At 29.3% G+C, this 27,776-nt stretch overlaps 1 protein-coding gene across 8 annotated transcripts in view; it reads left to right on the top strand.

Annotated features, from left to right (window-relative positions):
• The window catches only part of LOC143239881 (plexin-B-like), a 172,414-nt gene that overhangs the window by 124,182 nt on the left and 20,456 nt on the right, over positions 1 to 27,776 (top strand). For 7 of the 8 annotated variants that reach the window (XM_076481492.1, XM_076481495.1, XM_076481491.1 and 4 more), the window contains 18 exons: positions 1,601 to 1,760; positions 2,470 to 2,566; positions 5,912 to 6,020; positions 7,939 to 8,067; positions 11,669 to 11,761; positions 13,449 to 13,533; positions 14,252 to 14,424; positions 14,803 to 14,948; positions 17,166 to 17,268; positions 19,685 to 19,821; positions 21,340 to 21,516; positions 22,059 to 22,155; positions 22,393 to 22,671; positions 23,366 to 23,542; positions 24,165 to 24,408; positions 24,607 to 24,731; positions 24,896 to 24,913; positions 27,025 to 27,155. In XM_076481492.1, coding sequence (XP_076337607.1) covers positions 1,601 to 1,760; positions 2,470 to 2,566; positions 5,912 to 6,020; positions 7,939 to 8,067; positions 11,669 to 11,761; positions 13,449 to 13,533; positions 14,252 to 14,424; positions 14,803 to 14,948; positions 17,166 to 17,268; positions 19,685 to 19,821; positions 21,340 to 21,516; positions 22,059 to 22,155; positions 22,393 to 22,671; positions 23,366 to 23,542; positions 24,165 to 24,408; positions 24,607 to 24,731; positions 24,896 to 24,913; positions 27,025 to 27,155 — 2,480 coding nt within the window. Of the gene's footprint in view, positions 1 to 1,600; positions 1,761 to 2,469; positions 2,567 to 5,911; positions 6,021 to 7,938; positions 8,068 to 11,668; positions 11,762 to 13,448; positions 13,534 to 14,251; positions 14,425 to 14,802; positions 14,949 to 17,165; positions 17,269 to 19,684; positions 19,822 to 21,339; positions 21,517 to 22,058; positions 22,156 to 22,392; positions 22,672 to 23,365; positions 23,543 to 24,164; positions 24,409 to 24,606; positions 24,732 to 24,804; positions 24,823 to 24,895; positions 24,914 to 27,024; positions 27,156 to 27,776 lie in introns of all 8 variants that reach the window. The other variant, XM_076481490.1, reaches the window with a different exon arrangement.

The raw sequence follows: 27,776 nt of genomic DNA, 5'->3' as shown, positions 1-27,776 counted from the left end.
AACACACGAACTGAAGACGTTAAACAAAAACTTGAAAAAATGCCAAAACCCGACACTATAAAACAGGGCAAAAGAAAGAACTTTATTGGACTTGACATTTCATATTTTAGCACAATTCTTAAGGTTTAATTTTAACAAGAATTTTAAGACGAGAAAGATGATGTGATAATACATTTTTGCATAAAATTTAAAAGTCGAAAAAGTTTGAAAATGTTTAGTTTGCGTCGCAACTTTTGTAAGTTTAGAGTCTTAAGTTTCCTTTTGGCAAACATATAACACAATAAAACTCATTATTTCGAGATCTTCTAGATCAGTGGTTCTTAACCTGGGGGTCGTTTGAAATTTCTCGGGATCACGGAGCAGTTTGTAGTTTTTGTGGCAGCTGCATGCAACTGCCCACCAATGAGAAACACATTGAAGTGCGGCAGTTGAACCGCGTCGAGATTCTTGTTGCGTAACCACCTGTCTAATTTTGAGTAAAAATTTTCATATATTACAACGTTTTGAATTGCCTAAATTTTTAACTATATAATATTAATACATCGAACTTAAAATTTAAATATCAAAGTTTCCATCGTATTTAGTATATTTTCTCATATATATATATATATATATATACATTATATCAACCCTCATACTGAGTGAATAAGTAGGTTTTGTATGATGTTCAGTAATTCCATGGATTTTGTATTTGATTAGCACTTGTAGCATTTCTCAAGGTCATTTATTTGTAACATTTTCAATAAATTAGGATCTTTATATAGTTTTGTTTCATTCTACCTTTACGAAAAGCTCACCATTACAAAAATTATTATATGGGTCACGATAATACCCTGGAGAGTCTCGGAGGATAAGACGATGAAAAAGTTTAACCACTGTTTTCGATACTGTAAAAGTATGTGTGGGTGCGCGCGCATAGCACACCGAAACTCATTACGTCAAGAATTCTGGAATGTAAACACAACTCGGTGAAACTCTATACATTGACAACTCCCGGATCTAAGAACATGTAAAAATAACACAAACTTTTCACATGCGAATTCCCGGATGTAAGAGCGTGTAAACATAACACTAATTTTTTTTACATGTGGAATTCCAGATGTTAATATCATGTAAACACAACTCAGTGAAACTCTACATGTTGACAAGTCCCGGATAGAAATGTTATAGATTTTAAATTTTAGTTGGTTGAATAGCGCCTTCGTATTTTCAAGAATTTTATTTCACTGTTTAATGAGCATAATATATCTGAAGAAAACAGACCAGTGTTCTGTCGAAACATTTAGTTTGTTCCACCATCAATAAAACCTTCTCATGCTTCTAAATCGTTGTTTGCCAACCTATCATTAACAAAGCTAAAATTCTAAATGTAAAAGAAAAACGTGTTTATTTTAAATGCGATAGAAGTCCAAGTTACTATCTGGTGTGTCATTCTGATGTTGAACATTAAGAGATGCTGTAATATCAAAAAAAAAAAAAACTTTACATGTGTAATACAATAATTTACATTTTGTGTTAAGTACGGAATTGGACTTCTAAATATCAACTTGAGGTATTGTGGAAACGTTTCAGTAAAGTATTGGCATATGCACTTTGATAGGTGCAACTGATAATCAACCAACTGCCTCAACTACCATATGGCGCTCATTACTTGTGTGTTTTTGGTGATGATAATCCAATTCCAGCTCGTGTGACAGAGGATGGTCTAGCTTGTCGAACACCGCTTTTTGTCAGTCGACCAGCTATCCCGAAAGGAAGAGGTAGGAGTATTTATTTTTATTAGCTTTAGTGCTCTACCTGCAGTATTTATATACATCTTTAAGTTTTATGAGACTCGGAGCAACTCAATTGAGATCAGATTAGATACTTAGTTCTTGATGTTTTTTATTTTAAATCCGATATTAGAATATCACGTAGACGATATATATTAAAATAATTTACTTGCTAGATGTAACAATATCATATTAGAATGCTATAAAGGGTGTGTAGTGCGGAATTTTGAAGCACGCTTTTGATATTCATTCCACTGTCAAATCTTGAACGCATGTACGTTTTCATTTTCTATTTATATCGCTCACTGCGCAAAGTAATTGTTGAGCATTTCAATCATGCTAAAAGCCGCTCAATAATAGCGAGATGAATCTACATTTCTTAAAATTTTTAAGTCACATTTTGAAATGTGAATGATAGTGTGATTAGTTCCTATCAGTTTAGTGTATAACATCCTGTCCGAGAAATAAAATTTTGCATCAATATTATTTATGTCTATTCTCCTGTCATTTCTAAAGTGAATGTTGAGCTTTGTCTGCGTGCGAAACTTTTCTAATGGGGGGCACATACCATGGTTCGCTTCGAGAAAAACGAAATCATTTGTTAATGTTTTTTGCGCTTTTCAAACAAAAATGGCGTTAAATCATTTTAAAGTTCTAAATGGAGTTTATAAAAAACCTGCTTTTTTATTATTTTTAGATCATGTTATAGTAAATCTGGCTGTTAGATCGAGTGAAACTGACACCGACTTTATCAGCCGACCATTTGCCTTCTACGATTGTGGAGTACATAAAACGTAAGTGTATTAGTGTGAATAAAGACCACATTGTTCTTTGCTATTTTTCCTCCTAGCGCCCCCTTGTCGTACAGCAGTATGTCTGCGGACTCAGACCACTAAAATCCGGGTTTCGATACTCGCGGTGGGCAGAGCACAGATAACCCTTTGTATAGCTTTGTGCTTAATTACAAGCAAACAAACTCTTCCAAGTGATATTTGAAAGACAGTAATGAAACTACTAATTATGATGATACAAAAATCGGTAGTTTTTGTATATTATTTAATTACATTAAAAAGTCGACAAAATTAGTGATGATTTATTGTAAATAGATTAAAAGCATCAAGAAAAAAGTGATTCGTAAATAGCTTAAAACAAGCAGAAAGCAAATAGTTTATGCAAAGTATGGATAAAATATACGAGTCAACATTATTATAAATCTACTTGTGGTGTTAATATATGACATGAGGTTTTAGTTTCTTTTTACTACTATTCCAGTTCTGTGCATCACATGTGATTCACAGAGCATAATGCTAAAGCTCCTGTGTATTATATTTGTATACATCTGATACTTGTGAAGGTGGTAATAGTAATTGGTTGTTTTGGTTCAATATGAGAACTTCATATGATCATCACACGTGATTCTGAAAGCACATGTAAGTGATAGATTAAGTTACTTCACTCAAGAGAAAATGTAAACCTGTGATTTTTATCTGCTGTAATTCTTTACATCATTCTCTTTCAATGATGTCAGAAGGATATGTTTCAGTCATATCTTTCATAAGTAGTCAAATAACTATATCCATAAAAATCCATTAAATGACCAAAAATAGGAAAAGGGCTAACATATTTAGTCTCTACCATATATTTATACATTTTCTTCAGACAGTCTTATATTTACGTTTATAAGATGTTGTGTTGTTACAGAAGTAATTGTCATAGTTTGAAAGCCATGAGCTTCTTATGGCTGTACTTCTGTTATTTCTGTTGTCTGAGCTAATAATCTGTGACTTGAAATAACTCCAGCAGAGGATAAATGACTGTATGATTAATGAAATAATAAATAATTTCTATGCCCAAAACACGTTTCTACTGAATAAACTGAATAATATCTGAGTCTTAGAATATTTGACATGATATATTTTATCAAAAGGTACAGAAATAATCAGTTCATAAAATAATTGAGAAACTAGTATTGAAAAGAAAACATTTTGTTACTGTTTTTTTTTTTAAAGAGATAACATTACATAAATAAACAAGTATTATTAAAGGACTTAGGAAAATTTTATAAGTTTTTATTATATAAGAAAAGGCAATAGAAAAATTGGTTAAATAACAGTGAACATGTAACAGAATATTGACTTTTGAATATACTTAATTCTTACTTTTGGTTTCTTCAGTTGAAGATGAAATAGACATTCAATTAGGTTATAATAATTTATTACAGCAAAAACTCAAAGTTGGATATGCTATGTGTTTCAGCCATCTGTATTTTGGTCATCATCAGGCAAAATATGAGATAATTAATGAGACAACAGGACTTGTGTTTGAGAAAACATTTTATATGTCAATTAGATTCATTATTATAATTTTAGATTTTTTAATGTTTATTTTATTAAACACATTTCTTTTTCAGAAAAATGTTGGACCTTAATTGCCTTTTTTGTTTTGTTTTATATTTGTAAGTGTTTGTGTAATTCTGAAATGTGTGTCTGTAAAAGGAAATATAGTTTTAAAAACTTTAAGATCTATTACTTATAAGAATGAGTTATCTATTCATAGGAATCTAATAAAACAAAAACATGAAAAACTATTCAAAAAATGAAATAGAAGTTTATAATTTTTTTACTAGTATATCACTTTGAATGTTATAACATATTTAGAAAATAAAAGCTGGTATTTTATTTTGTAGTGAAATGACAATTCTGCAAGTAAGCAGAAGAAAAGAAGAAAAAACTGAGACTTTATTTAAATCACAAATTCGTTTACAGTTTATTGTATGAAAAGGAGAAATTAGTTCTTCCTCCAAAAGTTGCAAATTTATCAGTTTACTGGATAATTAGAAAAAGGTTTAAATTTTTATTCAATTAAAAATATTTCTAATGTTGCAAATAATTTTAGTTAAAATTAAACTCGTTTGGAAACAAATTTCATCACAAAACATTAATTACACTGACAGTAAAAATTAATAAAAGTAAAATTTGGGATCATCGTTAGAAACAATAAAAAATATTGTTTTACCTATTGTAACCAAATAGTTAAGGTTAGTAAAAGTCATTATAATGAAGATATTAATAACTAATTAACAGGTGATTTTTAAGTTAAGTGAAGATCCTAATTATTGTTATTATTATGAAAAACTAAGAAAGCTTTTAAAGCTGATCAAAGTTTTAAATTATTACCTTTTAACTTTGTTTTTTTAATTATATTTGGCATAAAATACCTAAAGAGAATATTCTTTAAGATGTTTGATGTAGTTTATTCACCTCAATTCCAATGTATATCTTCCTTTCTTAAAGCCCATAAAAAACTGTTGTTCTCAAACCCATATATCATCTGTGGATTCTCTATTTTCTTTCTTACTTTTCAGTATTTAAATAAATGATTTTTAAATTCTTTTGTTTTTCAAGAAAAGTTTTGATGACAATTCTGTTGTATAGTGTCATGGTGAAGGCAACTGTAATGAAAATTTAATCAGTTGAATAATTTTCTTGAAATCTTCATTTATATGATTGAATGTGAGAGTTAATAAACAGAACTTTTGATATATGTTCTACTGACAAGAAATTTCAAATATTTCATGTATCTTTTGCAGTTGTTATGTCCCCTCACAGAATTCCTTCTTATCACAATTTAAAATATTAAACTTTTCATAATTACTTTTTTATTGATTTTTAAAGAGGTAGATTATCGTAAACAGGTATCAATAGATAGAAGATGACACAATCCTTTTATCTAGTGTACTAAACTTTTAACAGTAAGTACAAAAAAAGAAAGAAATATATTTAAATGTAGATCTTGCTTTTGAAAAACTGTTACATAAATTTAGCTTACAATTGTATTTACCAGATTTTAAGAGTGATGTATCACTTAATATGTTATCTGTTTAACTGGTTGTCTCACTAAGTTGTATAATGCCTGGTTGTCATAATATTAGTGGTTGAAGCATGTATATGTGACTTAAGTAATTTTGCTGTAATTAATAATTATTGTGAATTTATTGGAGTTTTTCTTCAGTGGTGCCAACATATACACCCCCACACACACTATAAATTAGTCTTAATAGTTTATGTATATAGCTGTTGTGATCAGAGAAGAGGAAATTACTGTTTTCACAACTTAAATCTGTTTACTGGCTGTTTTAGGTGTAAAACATGTGTAACCAGTTCCTGGGCTTGCAGCTGGTGCATACATCAGAACCTGTGTACCTATAATGCATCACTTTGTTCAAGAAGAGTAATTATTGGTGAAAGTGTAAGTTTTGCAGTAAAGTCCTAACAAACCTATTTATGTTTTCATAAAAATTAATTATTTAGGAAAACATATATACATCAATAACTGTGTCAGAAAATGGCTTTATTTTATGTTAGAATTATTTAAGTAAATTAGTAACAAGCTTTGAATCTCATTAGCTTAAAAGAATAAGTAAAAATAAACTTTTACCATTGTACTTCATTACTTCATCCTAAAACAATGAGAATGAGAAGTATATCATTTATTCACAAAAGATAAAATGAAAATTATAAAAACAATTTTAATAAGTAAAATTTGTAAAAACTACCAGTCAAATGAACGTAAATGGGGGAAAAAAGAAAATATCTCATTTTCTATTTTCAAGTTTTTATAGGCTAGTGTTTTATTACTATGCCACCTAACCTGTGCCACCCACATCTAAAACATGGAATACTGAGAAGCTTTTAAGTAGTTAAAATGTAAAAGTATAGATATGTTGATATTATTATAGTTTAAAGAAAGTGTGTGAGTAAAAATTTAGAAGTTTTTTTATTGAGATGTAGTATTTTATGTTTTATGTTGTGGATTTGGTGTATCTTGCTTTTAAGAAAACATATGATAAGGTGATATATAAAAGGCTTACTAAAAATAATCTTTGTAGGTCTAGGGAAGAGGTTGGCTCATTGGATAGAAAATTCTATGGATGGAAGAAAGCAGAGGGTTGTTGTAAATGAAATAGTCACTGTTTTATCTACAGAAATATTGAAAATGAAATACAAAGATACTATAATTTCATTGTATATCACACTAATTAGAGAGTTGATACATCTTTTCATATATAATGGTAAGAATGGTAGTACTAGGAGACATAAATATAAATTTTGGCAGAGTAGGAGTCATTTTCAGCTAAGACAGTTTTATTTTTCAAACAGGATGGTTGGCCATTAGAATGGGTTGCCTTAAGATGTGGAGGCAGTAAAGGTTAAGTGAATTTTAGAGAAGGCTTTAACTATAGGAATGGTTAGGGTTAATGCAGTAAATTTAAGGGAAGACTTCATAAGTATCTGAATAATGGTTGGTTTTGAATATTTTCATTTTACAGTTTTGTTTAGTTGGTAAGATGACCTAGATGGTACCCAGACTTAGCAGGTCCCATGGTGTCCTTGAACTATTGCTTAAACCCTACATGTTGGAAAGAAATATTTATATTAATTTTTTACATTGTAGGTTTAAATATTTAATGTTTAGAGAAATTTTCAGAGAAAAATTAAAAAATATTTATATTAATTTTTTACATTGTATGTTTAAATATTTAATGTTTAGAGAAATTGTAATAATTAATAATTGAGTAGTGTAAATTTTACATGAATATCTGATAAATTGTAAGTAATTTTGTCTTTTTACCTTTATGGTAAGTAAAAAAAATCAGTTTAGTTTTCCTTTAGTTTTTCATTACTATTAATTGCATAATCACACAAGGTATCTGAGGTGCATGTATTTAAATCATATTAGATCATGCATTTTGCATTTCATTTGAATACTAGTTTAATGAGGCAATTGTCAAATTAATAATAATAAAGTAGTGTTCAGTTAACAAATGAGTATGAATTAGTTTTTGATTTAAAAAAAAAATGTTTTGTGGTTTGTTTCCGACTTCGAACATTATATTTCTGTGGCTTAGCATTAAACACTTAAGATTTAGGATGTAGTTTTCACAGAAGAGATGGTTCATTGTGTAATTTTCTGTAAAACCAAATAAATGAGAATTAAACCTAAAACATTGATTAAGAGACATAATAAAAAGAGTAAATAGAAGGTATTTTTTACAGAGCTTGTTTTATGGTAACACTTTGCCTCTTGTTTTACTTCATTATATTTTTAAGTAAGTGAATCCTAGTTTTTGGTGCATTTGTTTTTATAGTTTATCCTTTTCATATAGAACCCAGCCAATTCTCTTATTAAAGGACGTCAACATTGTCCAAGCTTCAACTTAAATGAGGAGATTTTTCTTCCTAATGGGGTGAGAAAAAAAATTGTTGTGGAAGTGAAGAACCTGCTGACTCCATTAGTGAGTTACATATTTCTAGTTCTAATGAGTTATATATTATCTCTAGTTCTAATGATAATGAGTTACATATATTATCTCTAGTTTTAATAATAATGAGTTACATATATTATCTCCAGTTCTAATGAAAATTTATTTTCTTATTTAAATCTTTATTATCAGAATTCCACAACCAACTTTGAGTGATTACATTTAGCTCTTAAGATATCCTTAACTCATTGAAGTATCAGAGTTAATAGCTTTGTCATCTAACTTTCTAACTTCCCTACTGGATTTAAAGTATTTGCTTAATTTGTTAAAGCTGTATCAGATGATTCCTTGAAAAGGCATATGGAAGTAAATAGGAAGAAAAGAATAAAATTATGCTTCCCAGGGACACCAGCAGAAGATATAACTGACAGAACAGAGGATATAATAAATGGGGATAGCAATGATTCATTTTTTGTTGCTTGAAGGGGCTAATGATGTAGGGAAAAGTAAGTCAGAGGAGGAACATAATTACAAGAATTTCTAAATGGCATATAAGGAAAAAGGTCAGAACTCAGTTTATTCAGGGATACTGCCAAGAATTAATTGTGTGGATGAAGTTATAAGTAAGTAACTGGAGCTAAATTCTAGGCTCAGGTTAGTAGATAAGAATTGGCAGATTGATTCATTTGACTTGTGCCAACAATTCAGTGGAAGAAGAGAGCTTTTTGGAATTGATTGTTTACATTTAAATGAGATAAGGGTTAACTTGTTTTCTATGGTTATTAACTCAGTTGTAAGGGAAGCTTTCAACTAGGACAAGACAGTGCTGAGGGCCAGGAAAAATTAAATGTAAAAAATAAGCAGAGAAAAATTTAGCATAGGAAACGAGTATGGAAGTAGTTATAAGGATAGGCTTAATTATTATTGTTGTGAGGTTAGAAGTATAAGAAATAAAATAGATGACTTTAGAGTTCTGGTAGGAATGGAAGATTTTGATATAATATGACTAACTGAAACATAGTTAAATGTAGATGATTTTAGTGGCAGAGATTTCTTTGAAATACTTGTATAAAGTAGCAGAGAGGAGGAGGAGAAGTGGCTTTATATGTAAAATGTGAGTTACATTCTGTTGAAGCTGAGGATATGAAATATTATAGTGTGAAAATTCAGTAGATATAAAACAAAAAGGCTGTTACAAGGAATGTTATAGACCACCAAATGATACTGATGAAATTAGTGAGAAACATTGCAATGAGATGAAGATTTTAGTGGTCAATGAAGTCATAATTGTGGGTGATTTTGATTTTAATTTCAGGCATTTAGTTTTGGAAATGCTAGAGCTAAACCATGAGGGAAAAAAATTTTTTGGAAGCTATTCAAGATTGATTTTCTTTACCAATTAGTCAAGGAACTTACCAAAACCCATGCTATTTTAGATTTATTGTTAACTTCAAACATAGAAATGTTTAAGATGGTTGAAACTGGAGAACATGTGGTGCAAATTATCATTTCTTTATTAGGTTCAGTGTTTTGCTCTGTATGGAGATAAGGAATAATGGTGTTTTGGTACAAATTAAAAAACAAAACATTTTTGAAGGAATGTGACAGCAACTAGCTGTTGTGAATTGGGAGTTATTTGGAGACACTGATCAAATGTGTAAAAGGTTTAAATATACATTTTTAAGTATTCAAGACAAATGTATTCCTTATAGAAGATAAGGGTAACAAGTATAAAAACTAGGTTGGCTCATAAAGAGTATGAGAAATAAAATGAAGGAAAAGGATCATAAATTTAAGAAATTTAAATTGACTGATATCACAGGATATTTATAAGATTACAGAAGATCAAGAAAGTTGGTGAAACAGGAAATTAGGACATCATAAAGGATGTACAAGAAAATGTTGGCTTAAAATGTAAATATTTACAGAAAGGAGTTCTTTACGTCTACAAATTTACAATGCTAAAATCAGGGGTTTGATTCTCCTTGGTGGACTGAGTAGATAGCCCAATGTGGCTTTGTTGTAAGAAAACACACACCTTTAAATACATTAAAGGTAAACAAAATGTCGAGATGGAGGTAGGACTCTTGAGGGATTTTAAGAAAGGATAGTATCTTATAATTATGAGGTATCTGGGTTATGAAATTTTGCTTTTCAAATTTTAAGAAAACATTTGAAAAATTGCTGTATAAAAGGCTTGTAAGAAAAACATTATTTCTACAGACATAAGAAAAGTTAGCAAATTGGATAGAAGAGGAGCTGAATGGAAGAAAGCAGAGGTTTATTACAAATTGAGTTCTGTTAAATTGGATTAATGTCACAAGTGGAGTACCTCAGGGTTCAATCTTAAGACCTATGCTCATTTTGATTTACATAAGTGACATAAATGAAGGAATAGTCAATAAATTACTTACATTAGCAGATGATATTAATTAAAGTCTTGTATATTGCTAGTTGTGAAGAGGATGTTGCTGATTTACAAAAGAATTTAGATCATTTATCAAATTGAGCAAATAAATGGCAGATGAGTTATAATAAATGGAAGATTATGATAACCCACATGTATTATTTCAATTATAAATATAATTTGGATGGGAATAACCTTAACAGTGTCATGAAAGAAAGGGATATTGGTGTAATAGTTTATCAGTCTCTTTAGCAATCCAAGAAGTGTGCTATTGCTATTAGTAAGGCAAATAGAAGTTTAAGTTGTATCTACAGAAATGTAGATTACAAGTCTAAAGATGTTACAGTTTCATTGTATAGGTTACTGGTTATACCATATTTAGATTATTGTGTTAATTCTTGGGTTCTTTTCCTTAGGAAAGACATTGAATAGTTGGACTTGGTCAAAAGAAGGGCTACTAGAATGGTGCATGGGATGGATGGGTTTTCATCCAATGAAAGGTTGAGATCTCTCAAATTGTTTTCTTTTGAAAACAGAAAAGTTGGGGAATATGATTGAGGTGTTTAAAATTTTAAATGGAATTGATAGTGTTGATGCATCATCCTTTTTCATACTTAACATTGAGAACAGTAGGACCAGGGAAAAAAGGCACTTGTTTTTCTAACATAGTGGTTGGCCTTTGGAATGGGTTGTGTTTGGATGTTTTGGAGGCAGTAGTGTAATTTAGTTAGAGAGACAGCTTGATAATAAGAGCTAGTTTTAAGGTTTTTAAAAATTTGTGTATTAATAGTTTTAGTTTAGTTTATAGGATGGAACAACCGAGGTGGACCTATAGGTCTTTTGTTGTCCCATAGTATTACATGCAGGATTTGTAATAGGCAATTTGATTTGGATAATCAAAAATATTATAGCAGGTTGTTATGAACAAACATGTCTTCTCAGCATGATCTCAGGAGAATAAACTCTTGTTTGAATAAGCAATTTTGTATAATTAATTTCAGAATTAGACTGCCATGCATATGGATATTAAAATGGAAATAAAGAAAAATATTTTATAAATATATTCATTTGCTGGTTTTATCTTAACTAGCTTGATTATTTTTTTTAACTGAGATTTTTAAACTATAGAGGATATCTGAAGTAAGTATTTAATGTAAATACACAAAGCTACTTTTGTTCACAAATATTATATTTATAGTTTTTATTTAATTTCACTGTGTGTTACAGGATGGATTTCAATGTATCATTGAAATTGAAGGAGCAAAAGAAAGAGTTTTTGCCAGGGTGAGAGACAATAAAGTCATCTGTGCTGAAAATGTGGTGAGTAATAAAATCCTGAATTAATTGAAAAAATACAGTACTATTAAATAAATTATGGTAGTTTATTGTAGATGTTATATATATTTTGATTGAATTTTATAAATATAAATTATGACTTAAGTTAACATAAAATGACTATTTCATAAATTAGGTGTTTTTCAGTTATTAGAGAACACTACTAATTTTTAGAGTTGTAAACTAATTTGCATGTTTTTGAATTTCTCATTTCATATAAATATTTTTATTTAGGGCTGGGCATTGCCTTATAGGTAGCATGCAAAACTGTGGAACTGAGGATTTATGGTATGCATCCCATTTTTTTTTGCACTTTGAGACTGTGGGTGCATTATAAAGATGATGGTCAAATCCATCTACCTAGAGTAACTCATGTTGACAGAGAATACTGTTGACTACCAGCTTTCTTCTGTCAGTTCAAACTTACAAACAACTAACACAAAACCTCTGTGTGGCTTTCATGAATATTTGAAACAAATGAACTTTTGATATCCATATTTTTGATTTGATTGTTGTTAACTGTTGTGATTTCTTAATGCAGAGCTACATAGTGGGATGCCTGTACTCTGTCCAACTGAACCCATTGTAAGTCTATGAACTTATTGCTTACCTGCCTATGGTCTTTTTACTTGGGTGAAAAGATATTTACCATGAAAAGACATTTTAATGAGAATTTTCATTAATTATTAGTAATTCTTGTTCATTGTTTGCCAATAGACTTGCCCAGCAAAGATTGTCAGATTTGTTAAGTAATATTCTGTTTAACTTGTAAAATAAGAATTAATAATCTTTTAGACAATTGGCATGAAATCTTAAACTTTATAGAGCAACAAATGTATAATATATATACATTGTGTGAACTGTGGTGTCTGTCCAAGTGTCTGTCTGTTTGTTTCCCATTCAAGAGCTATGCATGCAGACAGCACTCATTTTGAAATAATGGCAAAACAAGTGTGAATATTGTTGATGCCACATTTTATTTCATGGGCATGATATTCTAGACTAAGTTGTTAGGAATTAACTACACTGTCATTCACATTTTAAAATGTGACTTAAAGAATAAAAATTTAGATTTACCACAAATTATTATTGAAGGTCTCTTAGCATGACTGAAATTGTCAACAATTACTTTTTGATGTGGGCAGTATAAGTAGCTTAGAGTTTTGGTTCTGAGTGAAAGCAAGAATGCAACCCAATTAACCTTTTTAAAGTCCATGAAATAATTTAAGTTGATAGATTAACTTAAATATTTCCTGTTATTGGGAACAGGTACTTTTGCTTGTTAATTAACATTCCGACATAAAATTACAAATAGTTAGAGCTTGTAAAATCAATCATTTTAGTGAGTATATAGTAAACTAATAATTCATAAGATTCAGTAATAACAGCAAACTAATCCTGGGTACTATTATAATAAATGAGAAGAAACATAAAAGTACTCATAAAAATGTTTGAAATCACTGGTATTCTGACCAACTTGTTTGTGCAAATATGATACTTAAAAAGATTTACAGGTTTATCAAATGTGTTGTATCCAGCATATGATGAGTAATAGATCTGAGTTTTGTAAGATGCAGCATTTTAGCATTATATATCTGTTGTGAATAATTGTGTAACTTATCCTGTACTTTAGTTTATTTTAATCATTAGAATTATGTGTGTTGCTTTATAGTACACATATCAAAGTGATATAGGAAAAGTGCAAGCCACCTTAACAGTTATGTGGAATGGAGACACCTTCATTGACAGGACTAATAGTAAGTTTTTAGTTGTTTTTTTTAAATATCTAGTTTTATGAACCAAGTTATTAACATATTTAATATTTCTGAATTGAATATTACTTGATATTAATTACCTCAATTACACACACAAAAACAAAAAAGTACACAATGTCCATTGTAGGAACAGTCTTGTTAATACACATTATTAATGTTATCAAAAATAATATAATTTAAATATTAAAGTTGTTTAGTGTATTTAGCTATTATGAAACAAGAGTTACACAAAAATACAGGAGACTGAGCACAAGTACTTTGTACCTAAATAGTAATAAGTGGTTTAAATTTTATTGTAAAATTATACACTCATGAAAACTACTTTATTTGGTCCTATCTCACTGTTCTTAGCATGTATTTATATCATTGTAAATCTATAACTTATGTGTGTATCATTTGTTATTAATGTATTCAAAAATAACTTAAATGAAGATTCTTTATAACACAAGTATTGCATCAATAACTGCTTCATCTCATATTTGTCAGAGATATATGCACACACACACACACACACACACACAATTTTATTTCTAAATGAGTTTGAGCTATAAGACAGGCTTGAAGAGTAAAACTAAGCATTATCTGCTTAATACTAGCCTACTAATTTTGTTCTCTTGTTGATGTATCAGATGACCCACAAGTTTATTTAAAATAAAACAGACACATTATGTCACTTAAGAAAGATTTTGTTTTTATCTAGTAACCTTGTATAAATGCCACCTATTGGGAAGTCATAGTGGGCGGGCAGACTGTTCGTTATGTCTGACTAGGAGCCACCAGTATCATTGTGCATGGTGTGGAAGCAGTTGTGGCTACAGTGGGTCTTGTACAGAACCCATTGTTAGCTCTTGCCCTCGACCTCGTATAGACTGGGTAAGCAGTGTTTGTAATATGTGGTGAATAATAAAGCATTTACGTGTCTGTGTGTATGTGAATTTGTTAAAGAATTGTTAAGTAAATGATTGTTTTGTGACATAGTGTGCATACTTACATCATGGCATGTGCTTACAAACACATAATAATTATTAATATCCAAATAATTACATTACTGACTTCAGATCTCAATCTTCCCAAAATTTTTGAACCAAACATAATTTTTGCAAATTGGCCTTTTAAGCAATTTTCTTTTATGTTTAGTGTTAAGTGAGTGACAATCATATAAGCTGATTTAAATATTTACCTAATGTTTAATTTTTGTTTTCAGGTTATTACTTTTATAATTAATGAATATAATTTGTTTTGGTTTTGAAGATTCACCCTTTAAGTGGACCAATTGAAGGAGGAACCCTAGTAGTCATTGAAGGTTCCAACCTTGGAGCTAGTGAGGAAGAAATAAAAGACAAAATCACCATTGGAGGAATACACTGTATTCCTGAGCAATACAGTATTTCTGTGAGGTATTGTCAATATTTTTATTTTCCTTTTTAATGTATACACATATTAAGTATGACAATAAGAGAGATTCTAAATAAACAAGCACTCTGAGCTACATACATGGATAAAAACATTTACTGAAATTTGATTTTACATTCTCAGTCATTATAGTCCTGAAAATATAATAAGCATTCAAGTAGGTTAAAGGTGTTTATGATTATGTGTAAAAATTATGTCATTGTTACATAAAATATCATAATAAAGATTAACCCACAGTAATAAATTTAATTAAGTGATAATTGTATATTCTAAGTATAATTTTGCTCATATTATATATGTAACATAATGTATAGTAACCCTTCTGGTATTATGATTACTATGACAGCCTTAATGCATCACTGAAGATGTTCACGTGGTCTATTTGTATAGAGGATTATGAATACCTTTTAGAAACTTTGAATGTAGTATTCTTGCAAACCTTCAATGAAATTAACATTTTTTAATGTTATGTGAAAAACATTTCTTTATAATTCATAATTTTTATAAGAAACAACAAGCATGCAATGTGAATTATAAGTATTTAACACAGTGACTGATATTTTCTATCATATACTGTCATAAGAAGACTTCTGCACACATTATTAATTTTTAGTTATGATCTACATAGGCAGCTTGTTTTGGGTAATACTGAATTTTGCACAAAACCACTTAATTGAAGGCTGTTTATGCTAGCTGTTCTATATAATTTTGAAGTGACAGACTGCAGGGAAAACAGCTATTCAAAACTGTTAACTGCCAGTTCTTGGGCTGCTCTTCATCAATAAATAGTGGGATTGATTGTTACACTATAATGCTCTATGATCCACAGTTTGTAAGTTAAGCACCTTAACCAGCAGGCCATGCCAGGAATTTACAAAGGGAGGTTTTCGCACTCTTTAGTTTGAATCTATTAAATCGGGGATTACACTCTAACTATAAGTCACTCAGAACATCACAAATTACAAAAGTAATTTTTGTGTGGAAATTACTGCTATATCTAAATTAAAAAAATAAACTGAGTATGCAATTTCTGTGGAATGTATTGCATGGTACACAGTAGCTATTTTAGTTGTGGTTTGGTGTTGCTACTTGTGGCATAAAATCCAACAATTGTTTTTACAATGCAGTGGTCACAAATACATCATTTTGACGTTTTTCAGCTAAAAACATAATTTTTGAGCTACCCTGTTAGAAAACCTGTTTCAGTTGATGATGGCTCCTGCCCTGCTAAAATTTATATTTGTTCCCTAGTCTTATTGTTCTTGCTTTTAAGTAGGAAAAATGATGATATATAAACACTATCAAATCCTTTTTCAATCTTAAACACCTCAAACAAATCTCCTTTAACTCTTCCTTTTTCAAGAGAAAATTTCAAATATCTTAGCCTGTTTCCATATGACAAAATTTCTATCCCAAGTATCATCCCAGTAGCCCTTTTATGAACCCTTTCAAACAATTCAGCATTGTTTCTAAGGTAAGAAGCCCAAGACTGAACACAATACTTCAGATGTGGCCCAATCAGTGACTCATGGAATGAAATTATAAGCTCTTTATACTTGTATTCAATATTTCTGTAGATACAATCTAAAATCCTATTTGTGTAAACCACTAGCAACAGCATGCTGCTTGGATGGGTCAAGAGACTGATCAACTACTGTATCAATATCCCTTTCTTTCATGACAATCTTAAGGTTATTCTCATTCAGATGATATTTATAGTTCAAATTATGATAATTTGCTTCCATTATCTTGCATTTATTATAATTAAAACCCATCTCACTAAATAATCTAAATCCTTTTGTAAATCAGCAGCTTCCTCTTCACAGCCAGCAACACCCAAGACATTAATATCATCTACAAATTTAAGTAATTTATTGATTATTCCTTCATCTATGTTATTGATATAAACCAAAAAGAGCAAAAGTCCTGAGACTGAGCCCTGAGGTGCTCCACTTGCAACATTAATCCAGTTTTGTATTCCATTTATAACAACTTTTTTTTTTTCCAGCCATTCTTCTATCCAGTTAGCTATCTTATCCCCCACACTTATAGAAAATTTATTTTATGTGTCTTTTTATGGAGGTTATATGAAATATATTTATTTTTGTGTACTTGGAATAAATTACTTTTAATATAGTTCAAACATTTTTGCAATATATTCATTTAATGAAGAACATTAAATTAGTGCTACATAATTCTAGAGTGGCATGTCGGACTGGTCCAAGTTTAGCTCCAATGGAAGCTGTTCTCATGGTAGGAAATAAAGCTGGAGTTACTAAAGCACAGGAGCTGTTTTATTACAAGGTACAAAAAATTAAAAACCAACTTTAATGTTCTACATTTCTAGTGAAAAGTTGATCAATGTTTGTGACTAAGTTTTCTACTTATAAAGATATTTGTAAGCTGCAATGAAAATTGTTATGTGCATATGTATATTAGTTGTACAGTTTGGATAGTAAATTTTACTATATTTTGTGGACGTTTTGTTATACTCTAATTGTCATCCTTTTTTAAATGTGTAAATGTATTCAATGGTGCCTTAATGGAATGTGATTAGTTGCAAAACAATTTACATTTACTTAATATCTACATAATGTTTATTATAACCAAATAAACAATAGATTACTATCTTAAATTTTGCAGCTATTTAAAATGAATAAAAAAGTATATATTTGAAGCCTATGAACAATTAATTGATATGGCTTTTTTGAAGTTGTAATCATCTATCTATTTTGAAAATTTATTTTTTGTACTAAGCAAATAAAATTTGTGTTTAATATTATGGAAAGCCTTTTAAATGATTAGTGTTGAGCATTAATGAAATAGCATAAGTTTTGCAAAAGTTATTTTTTAACAAAATATTTAAAAGTTTATACTTCTTAACACACTGAAGTAGTTTATTTTCAAACTTTTAACTGTGCATTGTTGAATGTTGTCTTTATGTACTTGCTTTTGTTTTCTTTAACTAAGTTGAGGTCAAGATAGAAATAACTGCAGTTAAAAAGTTACAAGAATGTCCTTTAAAGAGAATGTATGTTGTATTTGTAAGAATGATTAAAAAATATTACTTTCTTTGACATATTTGTTACACCATTATATACCCATGACTGATTTAATTTCAGTGTAAGTACATTTACAAAAATAAAAGATAAAGCACACGCATTGAGATGAAATTTAAATCCCTCATATATTGTGAAGTTCTGTCATGTGATATAATTAATTTTGAAATTTTGTAAATACTAGCCTTCTTTATAGCTAGGTTACTTGTTGCTATATTTTGTTACTTGTCATAGCATTTTTTGTGGTAATTAAATAAAATAACTATTTAAAAGAAAGTTGAATCAAAATTATTATGTATATGCTGTATCATTATCATAGCATTTCCTTTGACCACAAATTCTTTAGCTACCAGTATTATGTAAAGACACTTGTCTCATATATAAAATTCTGTCATTAAATAGTTTTAGTCTAGATTTACTTAACACACAGCTTGTGCAGATGAGTTTTGTATACTTAAAATAACTCTTGGAACAGCATGTAGCAGGTGACACTGTAGTCATTATAATACTTCATACTCTTAGGTGTTACAAAGTGTGTTTGAAGGAAATTATGTAAGGAAATGATGAATGTGGTGGGTTCTGTGCTTAACAGATGTGAGAGCTAAGCTTTGTGATTAATGTCAGTGTATAATAATAAACAGACAATGAAAAATTACACTTCCATCATAGTGATTAATTACAGTTCAGACCTTTCTTAATTAATTATGGTAACATCAGTTGATAAATGAAGGGCTGTTTCATGATGAATAGATGAAATTACCTTATTTAGAGGAGGTAATTAAACATCATGTAGTTTAATTTTAATAAGATTTGAACTTATGATAGATTTAGTTTTTTTTGCAAATAAAATTGTTTAGGGATGAATACAAGCAGACAAAATATTTGTTTCAAACTTTTTTTTTTCTTGTCCATAAATAAGCTATAGGATACTGATGATACAAATGGAGGCATTTTTATTATTTTAGTCCAGATAACATATTACATTTATAATGTTTTAGTCCCCCATAACTAGTTGTGCAATTAATTCCTACAGTGAACAGCTGAATTGAACCACTTTATGAGATCAGTCTAAGGTATAGGCATGCACATATTACCTTGGAATGGTAGCGTTATTCAGCAAAAAAAATTAAGTGTTTGTAAAACAGAATATTTAAAGTTACAGCATATTTTTTAAAAATATTTTTGTACAGTAAGCTCAGAGACGTGCATAATAGGCAACTAAATGTACGATCAATTAGATTAGTAAATAGAAAATGTCTTGTGCTTCTGACATGTGGAGCAGTAAAATGTGATTAAGTTTTATCAGATTTATTTAAATGTTACTGAGAAATATGTAATTCTTTTTTTTACATCTTACTTCAAATATAGAAGTATAGAATTTGTTGACTCTGAACTTAGAATAGTTTAATGTATCTGTCTAATTAATATTTTTCTAGGAGAATCAGAACATGTTTTAACTGAACTTGTGAAATTAAATTACAATCGTATGAATTCCCTCCAACACGTACACACAAACACCCATGTTAACTTGATTACTGCTATTCCTGTTGCTATAAAAGTAGGAGGTTCTGTATTGATGCAGTTTTTTTTATAATAATCAGATTTTATGTGTGGTAAATATGTATAGAAACTTTAAATAATTACTCTTGTTATTGTTAAAGGAGGTTATGCTGAATAACATGTATCCAAAGCTTGGTCCCCAATCTGGTGGAACAAGAGTCTACCTCACTGGAAAGAATTTGAACATTGGAAGTGAAGTGGAAATATTTCTTAATGATCTTCCATGCCGAGTAGAAAGGTATTTTTATCATTATCATCAAATTGACTAATTGTTTCTGTAAAATGACACAATGTTGCTTTATTAAGTAACCATTTCCTATACAAATGGTTTTTAATTTGTACATTGAAACTATCAGTTTTTAAATGTTTACCTGTTTCAAAGATTAAATACATTTAAGTAGTGTGCCAAGAGAAATATTTGTATAATAGGGAGAAAAACTTTGTTTTTAAAAGTTTTTGTACATATTATTTTGTCTAAGTATAATTTACAAGATTTAATGCTTATTACTAACTAAAACACATTCGGCTACATTGTTATAGCAGCATCTAAAGCTGAGAAATTATTTATTTATGTATTCTGTAAATCATTTTTCTTTCTGATATCATTGTTGGTAAAAAATGTTGGTATTCATTGTTAGTTTAGTGTTCAGTATATTATTTTCATAAGACATTGTATTTTTTTTATAGAGACACTCTCTTAAATGACAGCTTTTCTAAAGTGCACATTTTAAAATATCATTTTGATTTTTTTTACATATTCTCAGTAGTATTTTGTGGAATACTAGAATTTTCAGAAAATGTTATCAGTGATTAAAATAATATAAAAATTGTAGTAAGACTAATCTTTTGCTACAACTTTTGTATTTGCTAAAACCTGTATTTTTCAACTGAATAAGTGTACTGTAGTTTTTTTTCTTGTTTTTGACATGAATTGTACCTTTATAAAGATTCATCCTTTTCAAATAAAATCTATTTAAAACTCTTAACAAGTAAATAACTGAACCATTCTTTACTATTTCATTTCCTGAAATATGACATAAATGTATTATTAATACTAGATAAAACACAGTTTACCAATAAGTAAAAAAAAAACTTTATAATACAAATATTTCATTTAAATGACTTCAACTCTAAATAAGCCCAATTCCCTAAATACAAGAATAACTTGGAGGAAACTACAGAATATAAATGGCCTTGCAATTAATATGTTTTAATAAGTAAGAAATTGTTAGGTGTGTACTTCTTATGGCATTTAGGGTGACACTGAACATGATAACATTGGAAAAATAACCGATTTTGCACAGTCCAGGCCTCCATAAATGAGCAAAATCATTCCAAACAACTAAATTATAGGCACATCTTCATCAACATTCTTTGCCAGGAGTATAATCCAGTCCCATAGGCCTAGATTTCAAATCTTGTAAATACAGTCTGTAACTGTTTTTTGCCAATTTTTTCAAAAGGTTAGATCTATTGAATAATTAATGATAACTTTGTTTTCCTTGTTTTCTGTTTTGTTGTGAAATGTCGTTCAAGGTTTTCATTTAACCAAGTCATTAATCATAACTAAGCAGTAGATACCATAAACGTTGGATACTATATGAAATAATTTTTCTGTTTGAGAATAGTAAATGGTTTAAATTAATAGTAATAGCATGATATTTTACTATTTTATTATATGTAATTTTCTATAGGAACTTAAAAAAAACTGCTGTAAATTTTTACACTGAGAATTGTCTCTTGTTTTGTGTTTTAGGCCACTTGCCAGTAGTAGCCAGTTAAGCTGTCGTACTACACGTGCCCCTGTGCCATCTTATAGTATTAAGCAACTGTTATTAAGGATTGATAATACCAATTTAAGCCTTAAAGATCCATTTCTCTACACACAAGACCCTAGCATTAAAAGAATTGAGCCACTAAGAAGTTACTTCAGGTGAGTGAAAAGAATGGGTATGAAAAATATATAACCTTAGTAACGTTGAAATGATTAAATGTCTAAATACTTTGCTTCATACAAATAAGTTTCTTCTCTGGGTAAATAGTGTCCATAAAACTTAATTTTGAAATTACAGAGAGTTATTAGGTAATTAGGAAATGAGGAATTTGACTGTATGGGTGAGGAAATGTTGGAAAAGTGAAACTGTAAATTTGTGGATAGAATTTGGCATACCTTTCACAAAAGATAAGGATACTGAAACACTGTATGAAATGGTAAAGTGATCAGTTAAAATAATGAAGTAAAACATATTTTTTATATACTTACAAAAATTTTTCTTCATTGTTAGCTTCTCACACTTAACTGAAAATGCATGGATTTGATATATTGGACTGACCCTGTAATTAAGAAAAATGATGATTGTAATTTCATATTGATAATGAAATATTATATTCAAATGATAAACTTTTATTTCTTTTGAAGAATTTTTTTATTCTAGAAATCTTCCAACAAGTGAACCTCTGTTTTTGATATTTTAGTGGTGGCCGAGTTCTCAGAGTGATTGGTACAAACTTAACTTCCATTCAGCAGCCACAAATGTTGGTTTTCAGTCATACAGGAGTAGTGAATAAAACAGTAAGTTTTTGTTGAGATTAAGACCTCATTGAAAAAGATAAATTTGTCTATCAGTATAAAAATGTATAACTACTATTTATTATTGTTGTGTTCCTTTTTTTTGACTATATACACAATTATAATGTTCTTATAGGTTTTACAAATTAGTTCAAATTGTTTCTTAAACATCTTAGTTCATTGATAAGGTTTCACAATACAAATGTATAAAAGTATGTAAAATTTTGATTCTTTACATAGTTTTGCACAGTTGTTAATGCCAGCATGATGATGTGTCCATCACCAGCTGTACATTCAGAGGTGTATAGAAGAAGTAAGCCTCAGATTCACTCACATCACAGAATCAAAAATATTGTACTGAGGATTGGGTTTGTGATGGATGATGTTCAGTCAGTCCGAGAGCTGGAACGTTATTACAAAACACTTGAGACCAACTTGCAATATGTGCCTGATCCAGATTATGCACAGTTTGTAAATGAAGGAATTAAGTTATACAAGGGAGAGAGCCTTGTTATTGAGGTGATTAATCAGATATTTTAATAATTATTAACCTCATATAATGTAGTTTTTATCACTCATTACTCCCAATAAACATGAATCATGCATACATTTAAATTTTTATATGAAAATAGCCTCATTTTTTTTCTTTGTGGGAATATCAACTCTTTTTTTTTAATAATTAATACAAAAGTAACAGCTATTGTTCATATCAAATCAAAACTATTAGTAAATACTTGTCATAATTAAAATTTTCTCAAATATCTAGTCAACTTATTGTATTTGAAAGATGCTATAGTTAGGTACATATACATTTATGTGTGTATGTGTGCATATGTTGTTAAAGAGAGAAACTTTTATTTTTTTTAACACGTTGGGCTCCCACACAACCCACTGGTGGGTTGTGATAATCTCAGTGAGACTCGCAGGTCAGTCATGCTTTATTCTTTTTAAAGGGCCACTTATTGGCTGGCACACAATGGTTACATATACACTCTTCCTGAAAAATAGAAAATGATTAGTGAGACCCTGGAAAGTATTGGCAAAATAGGCTTGGGAACCAACGTGTTAAAGAAGAAATAGTCTGTTTACTTACAGTAATTTTTGTAATGCTTTTTTAGCTTCCTTTGACTTAGACATAAACAAATTTCATCTAAATAACCAAAATGTTATAATTTTATGTTAAAAAAGTGTTTGGGACAAAATGATCCAACAGGGTGAAAACATGAGGCTAGCAAGTACAGAGAAAGAAGTGAATGTTACTATTGGTACACGCAAATGTAACTTGACATCTTTGAGCATGTCACAGCTGGTCTGTCTGCCACCAGAGGTGCAACCACCTGGTATGGATGAACTGGGAAGAACAACAGAAAATAACTTACCATTAGTTGTGGTAAGCTTTAAATTTTATCCTTAGCTTTACAATTGTAATACATTTTTTAAAATATATTTATCTTCATGGATTAAGCAAATTACCAAATATATAAATACCTTCATCTATCATTTGTATTTGTATAATTTATAATATCAATTAATAACAACTAAAATGCAAAGTCTTAATTTATTGATTCCATAATGAATGAGGGTTATTCCTGTTGATACAATAGCCAATTTATGGTCTAGTACAGTTAAATGTTACTTGAGAGTTTAAACCCTATACATTTCTGTGTACAACCATTCCTTTCAGTCAGAATTCTTTGCATTGAAATTAATTGCTTTTTCAGTATATAGTTGAATTTATCAATCCTCTAAAATATCTTCTGTGGCTCTTGTTAGTTAGCACTTTATTATTATTATTTTTATGGTGAGAGATGTGGATTTAATTTGAATGCTTAATGCATAATACTTCCATAGATGTATCTGTAAGACAAAAAAAAGCTATTTGTTATTTTTGTTTTTAAAACTTGATCAAACTTTCAATGTATTAAGCTTTTATCAATATAATTTAAATTTCCTAATTATTCACATACTTAAATTTTATTTTACTTTATTTAGTTTTTCAACACTACTTGCAGGTTAGGGTTGGGGAAAACCTTCGTTATGAGGTTGGTTACTTGCGCTATGAAGTCACCAAGATATATGAATTTCCACCTGAAGCTATAGGAGGTATTGCAGCAGGTGGAGCCTTATTGATGGTGGTTACTCTCATTATTCTGGCTGTTTTAAGATACAAAAGTTCTCAGGCAGAGCGAGAATATAAGAGGATTCAGCTTCAAATGGACACACTTGAAAATAGTGTACGATCTGAATGTAAACAAGGTAGGAAGTAATGATCTTGTCAGAAAATTATAGTAACTAACTAGTTTACCACTAGAATAAAAACAAAGTAAATGACTTTAAGTAATTTTTTTTTTACTTTAACAAAAAGGAGTATTGTGGTCATTTAGATCTCTGAAATGCATGTTAGTTCATGTTATTCTATTATTCATGACTTTGTTACTGTTATTTATATTGCAGCATTTGCTGAACTTCAGACAGATATGACTGATCTTAACAAGGATATTCAGACCACAGGTGTCCCAACTTTAGATCATCGAACATTTGTAATGAGAGTGTTCTTCCCAGGGATGGCAGAAAATCCAGGTAAAAAATACCATGATTGATATAGAAAAATTTGTCATGAGAGTGTTCTTTCCAGGGATGGCAGAAAATCCATTTATGAAGGAGTTTAAGGAGAAATTTTACCATGATTGATATAGAAAAATTTGTAATGAGAGTGTTCTTCCAAGAGATGGCAGAAAATCCATTTATGAAGGAGTTTAAGGAGAAATTTTACCATGATTGATATAGAAAAATCTGTAGCCAGTGGATGTCAGCATCTTAAGCATAACAAATCTAACCCAATTTCAAGGAAAATGATTCACTTCTGTAAAAGTGCATATAACATTTTGTAAAATAAATCTGTACATGATGGAAAAACATGGATATGATTCTCAGATTCAGTGTACAGGAATTACTGTAGAATATGTAAAAATTTCAAAACAATGAAACCATTGTATGCCTGTGATATTAATGAATGCTTAGAATCAAATTAACCAACTTAGACTTGTTGCAATAAAATTCTGCTTGCTTTGATCTGTATTAAGGTTAAACTTTATCAAATGAAAGGATTAGAATCATAAATTGTATTTTTTAAAGAATTAACCAATAAAACACTTTTTATATAAAAATATTGTTGCATGTACTCTTGTAGAAGTTTTGCCAAGTTAAGTTATACCATTTTATTAATAATTATTTGCCAGTTGTACATTGCTCCTGTTAGTGAATAGTAGAAATGTAACATGTTCACATTTTTATAATATAGTGGATTTTTCATGTACAAACTTTCAGATAGTTAGGGGACAATTTCAGGGCTCTCTTTAATCTCTGACAGTGGTCTTTATCAAATTTTGTTTGCCCATTTGACAGATTAAATGTAATTTGCTTTATATGTTAAAAAGCACATGAATTGTTAATCACAAGATATTGCATGTAAGGTGACTTCAGAAATTTTTTTTAACAATGTAATTAGTGCTTTACTAGAAAGATTTAATATATTCTACACTATTTTGATAGGTAAAGACTTAGTTTTTTTACCAAGATTCAAAGATCTTTAATAAAACCATTACAAGATGCAAGTTAGTGGATTTTTAAGAGTTACTCTTTTTTCTTTTTAGCTTAACTATTCTAAAAAAACAACATTATGATATAACACAGTTCAGTTGCTTATCTGTATTAAACAAATCAAAGGTATGGAATTTCCCAATGGATCTAACAGTTTCTATTTATATTACCTCCTGATAGCACATATTATGATTTTTTTAATGCTTTACATTCATTTATATATTCTGCATACACAATGAGAATGAAGTAATGAGAAGGAAGTGACTAATCTTCAAACTTGATATTAATGACATTCTTTGATGGCTAAATGTGTGGTGTATGTGCTAGAAGCTTACTTATAAGCATAATTGTGATGTATCAATTTGACTTGGAATATTGACATTTATTCATTTGTCAAATTATTATCAACTCTACTCCAGTCATCCTTTTAGTGAAAGTCAGTGATAACGTGTGATAGTTTTCATTTACTGACATTATAATACTGTTAAACCCCAGATAGCAGTAAAATAATGTAAAGTGTGAGTGATAACATAAGCTCTAAATGTCGTGGGTTATAAATAATGTAGAGGATTCTCATATAAACAAAGTTTAAGATCTAAAGATTAAATTTTGCCATATTTGTGTCTAGCAAAATTATTTTTATCCATTGAAATATAATTTTCCAAATAAACAGGTTTTCATAAATGCATGTAATTGTTGTTCAAGAAAATTGATAAACTATTTTATTGATTATTTCAAAATATGTCTTCAATGTTTTGAGGTTTGTGAAAAATGCATCAATGTTAAAATTACCTTTTGCATGAACTATGAAATATTTAAACAAGTAACAGTGGTGTGCATTTCGTTAATGATTTACTTGCATTATACTTGTTTTGCTAAGGAAACATTTTTACAGGGGAACTGTCTTTCATATCTGTCACATGAATTTTTTTAACTGGAGATGAAATATTGGTTTAAGATCAGATAGAAATGTATTATTTTATCTAAGATAACACCTCAAATTTTGTATAGTACATATATAAGATGATTGTTAAACTCTAAGTTGTGTATGAGGGATTTATGAGTACTTCATACAACATAAAAATAATTAAGAGTGGCATGTTTTATATGATTATCGATGAATTAAAGGAGATAGAGCTTTTAACTATCTGAATTTATAATTAATAAGTAATGTGCATATTTGTTTGTTTTTTCTAAATGTCATGTCACCACTGGTGTATTACCAATTAACTTAAGAAATTTCATATGCTTTTTATTCTAATGTATTTGTAGCAACTGAATGGACCTAGAACCACACATCAATTGGCAATGACCCAGTTTGAACAACTGCTTTACTGTAAGCCTTTCTTGTTAACCTTCATTGATACATTAGAAAACCAGAAAACCTTCACAATTAGAGACAAGTAAGTGTGAAATTCAACTTTTTATCTTTCTTTACAAGAAATAGGTGAAAAAGGTTTAAAGAAAAATTCGAATTTTATAATTTTACAAATATCATGTTTCACACTATACTGATCACTACAAACTGAAAACACATCTTGTAACTGAAAATGTTTTGTACCTTAACTGATGGACTCAGTACAATATACACAAGTTAAGTATTTATACTATAACATTTCGCACAGTATGTGTACCTTCACAACATTTGGCAGACGTTTAGTAAAGACTGCAAATCTTTTGTATACAAAACATCAGAGTTTTTAATGAAGTATTTATACCAAAGATTTGTTTGCACTCAGACTAGTGACAAAACAGATTCAGTATTTTCACAAAGTGATTTTTATGTTATGATTAAAAATTATTCTTTATTACAAAAATATCAAATACTATTTGTGTAATCTTTAAAACCTTCTAAATACATTTCAGATGTTTGTTTTCAATAAAACTATCTGTTATTTTCTTTACCCTAACTATATGGGGTTCAGCAATTTGACTGACCTTGTAATCACCATAAAAAATTAGGAAATAAATATAAATTATGCCTTTTTTATTCTAAAATGACTACAAATTATAATACAAAAAGA

The sequence above is a fragment of the Tachypleus tridentatus genome, chromosome 13 (genome assembly GCF_004210375.1).
Source record: "Tachypleus tridentatus isolate NWPU-2018 chromosome 13, ASM421037v1, whole genome shotgun sequence".
Classification (NCBI taxonomy): domain Eukaryota; kingdom Metazoa; phylum Arthropoda; class Merostomata; order Xiphosura; family Limulidae; genus Tachypleus; species Tachypleus tridentatus.
Note: the sequence above shows the minus strand (reverse complement) of the source record. Positions and strands in the feature narration are given on the sequence as shown.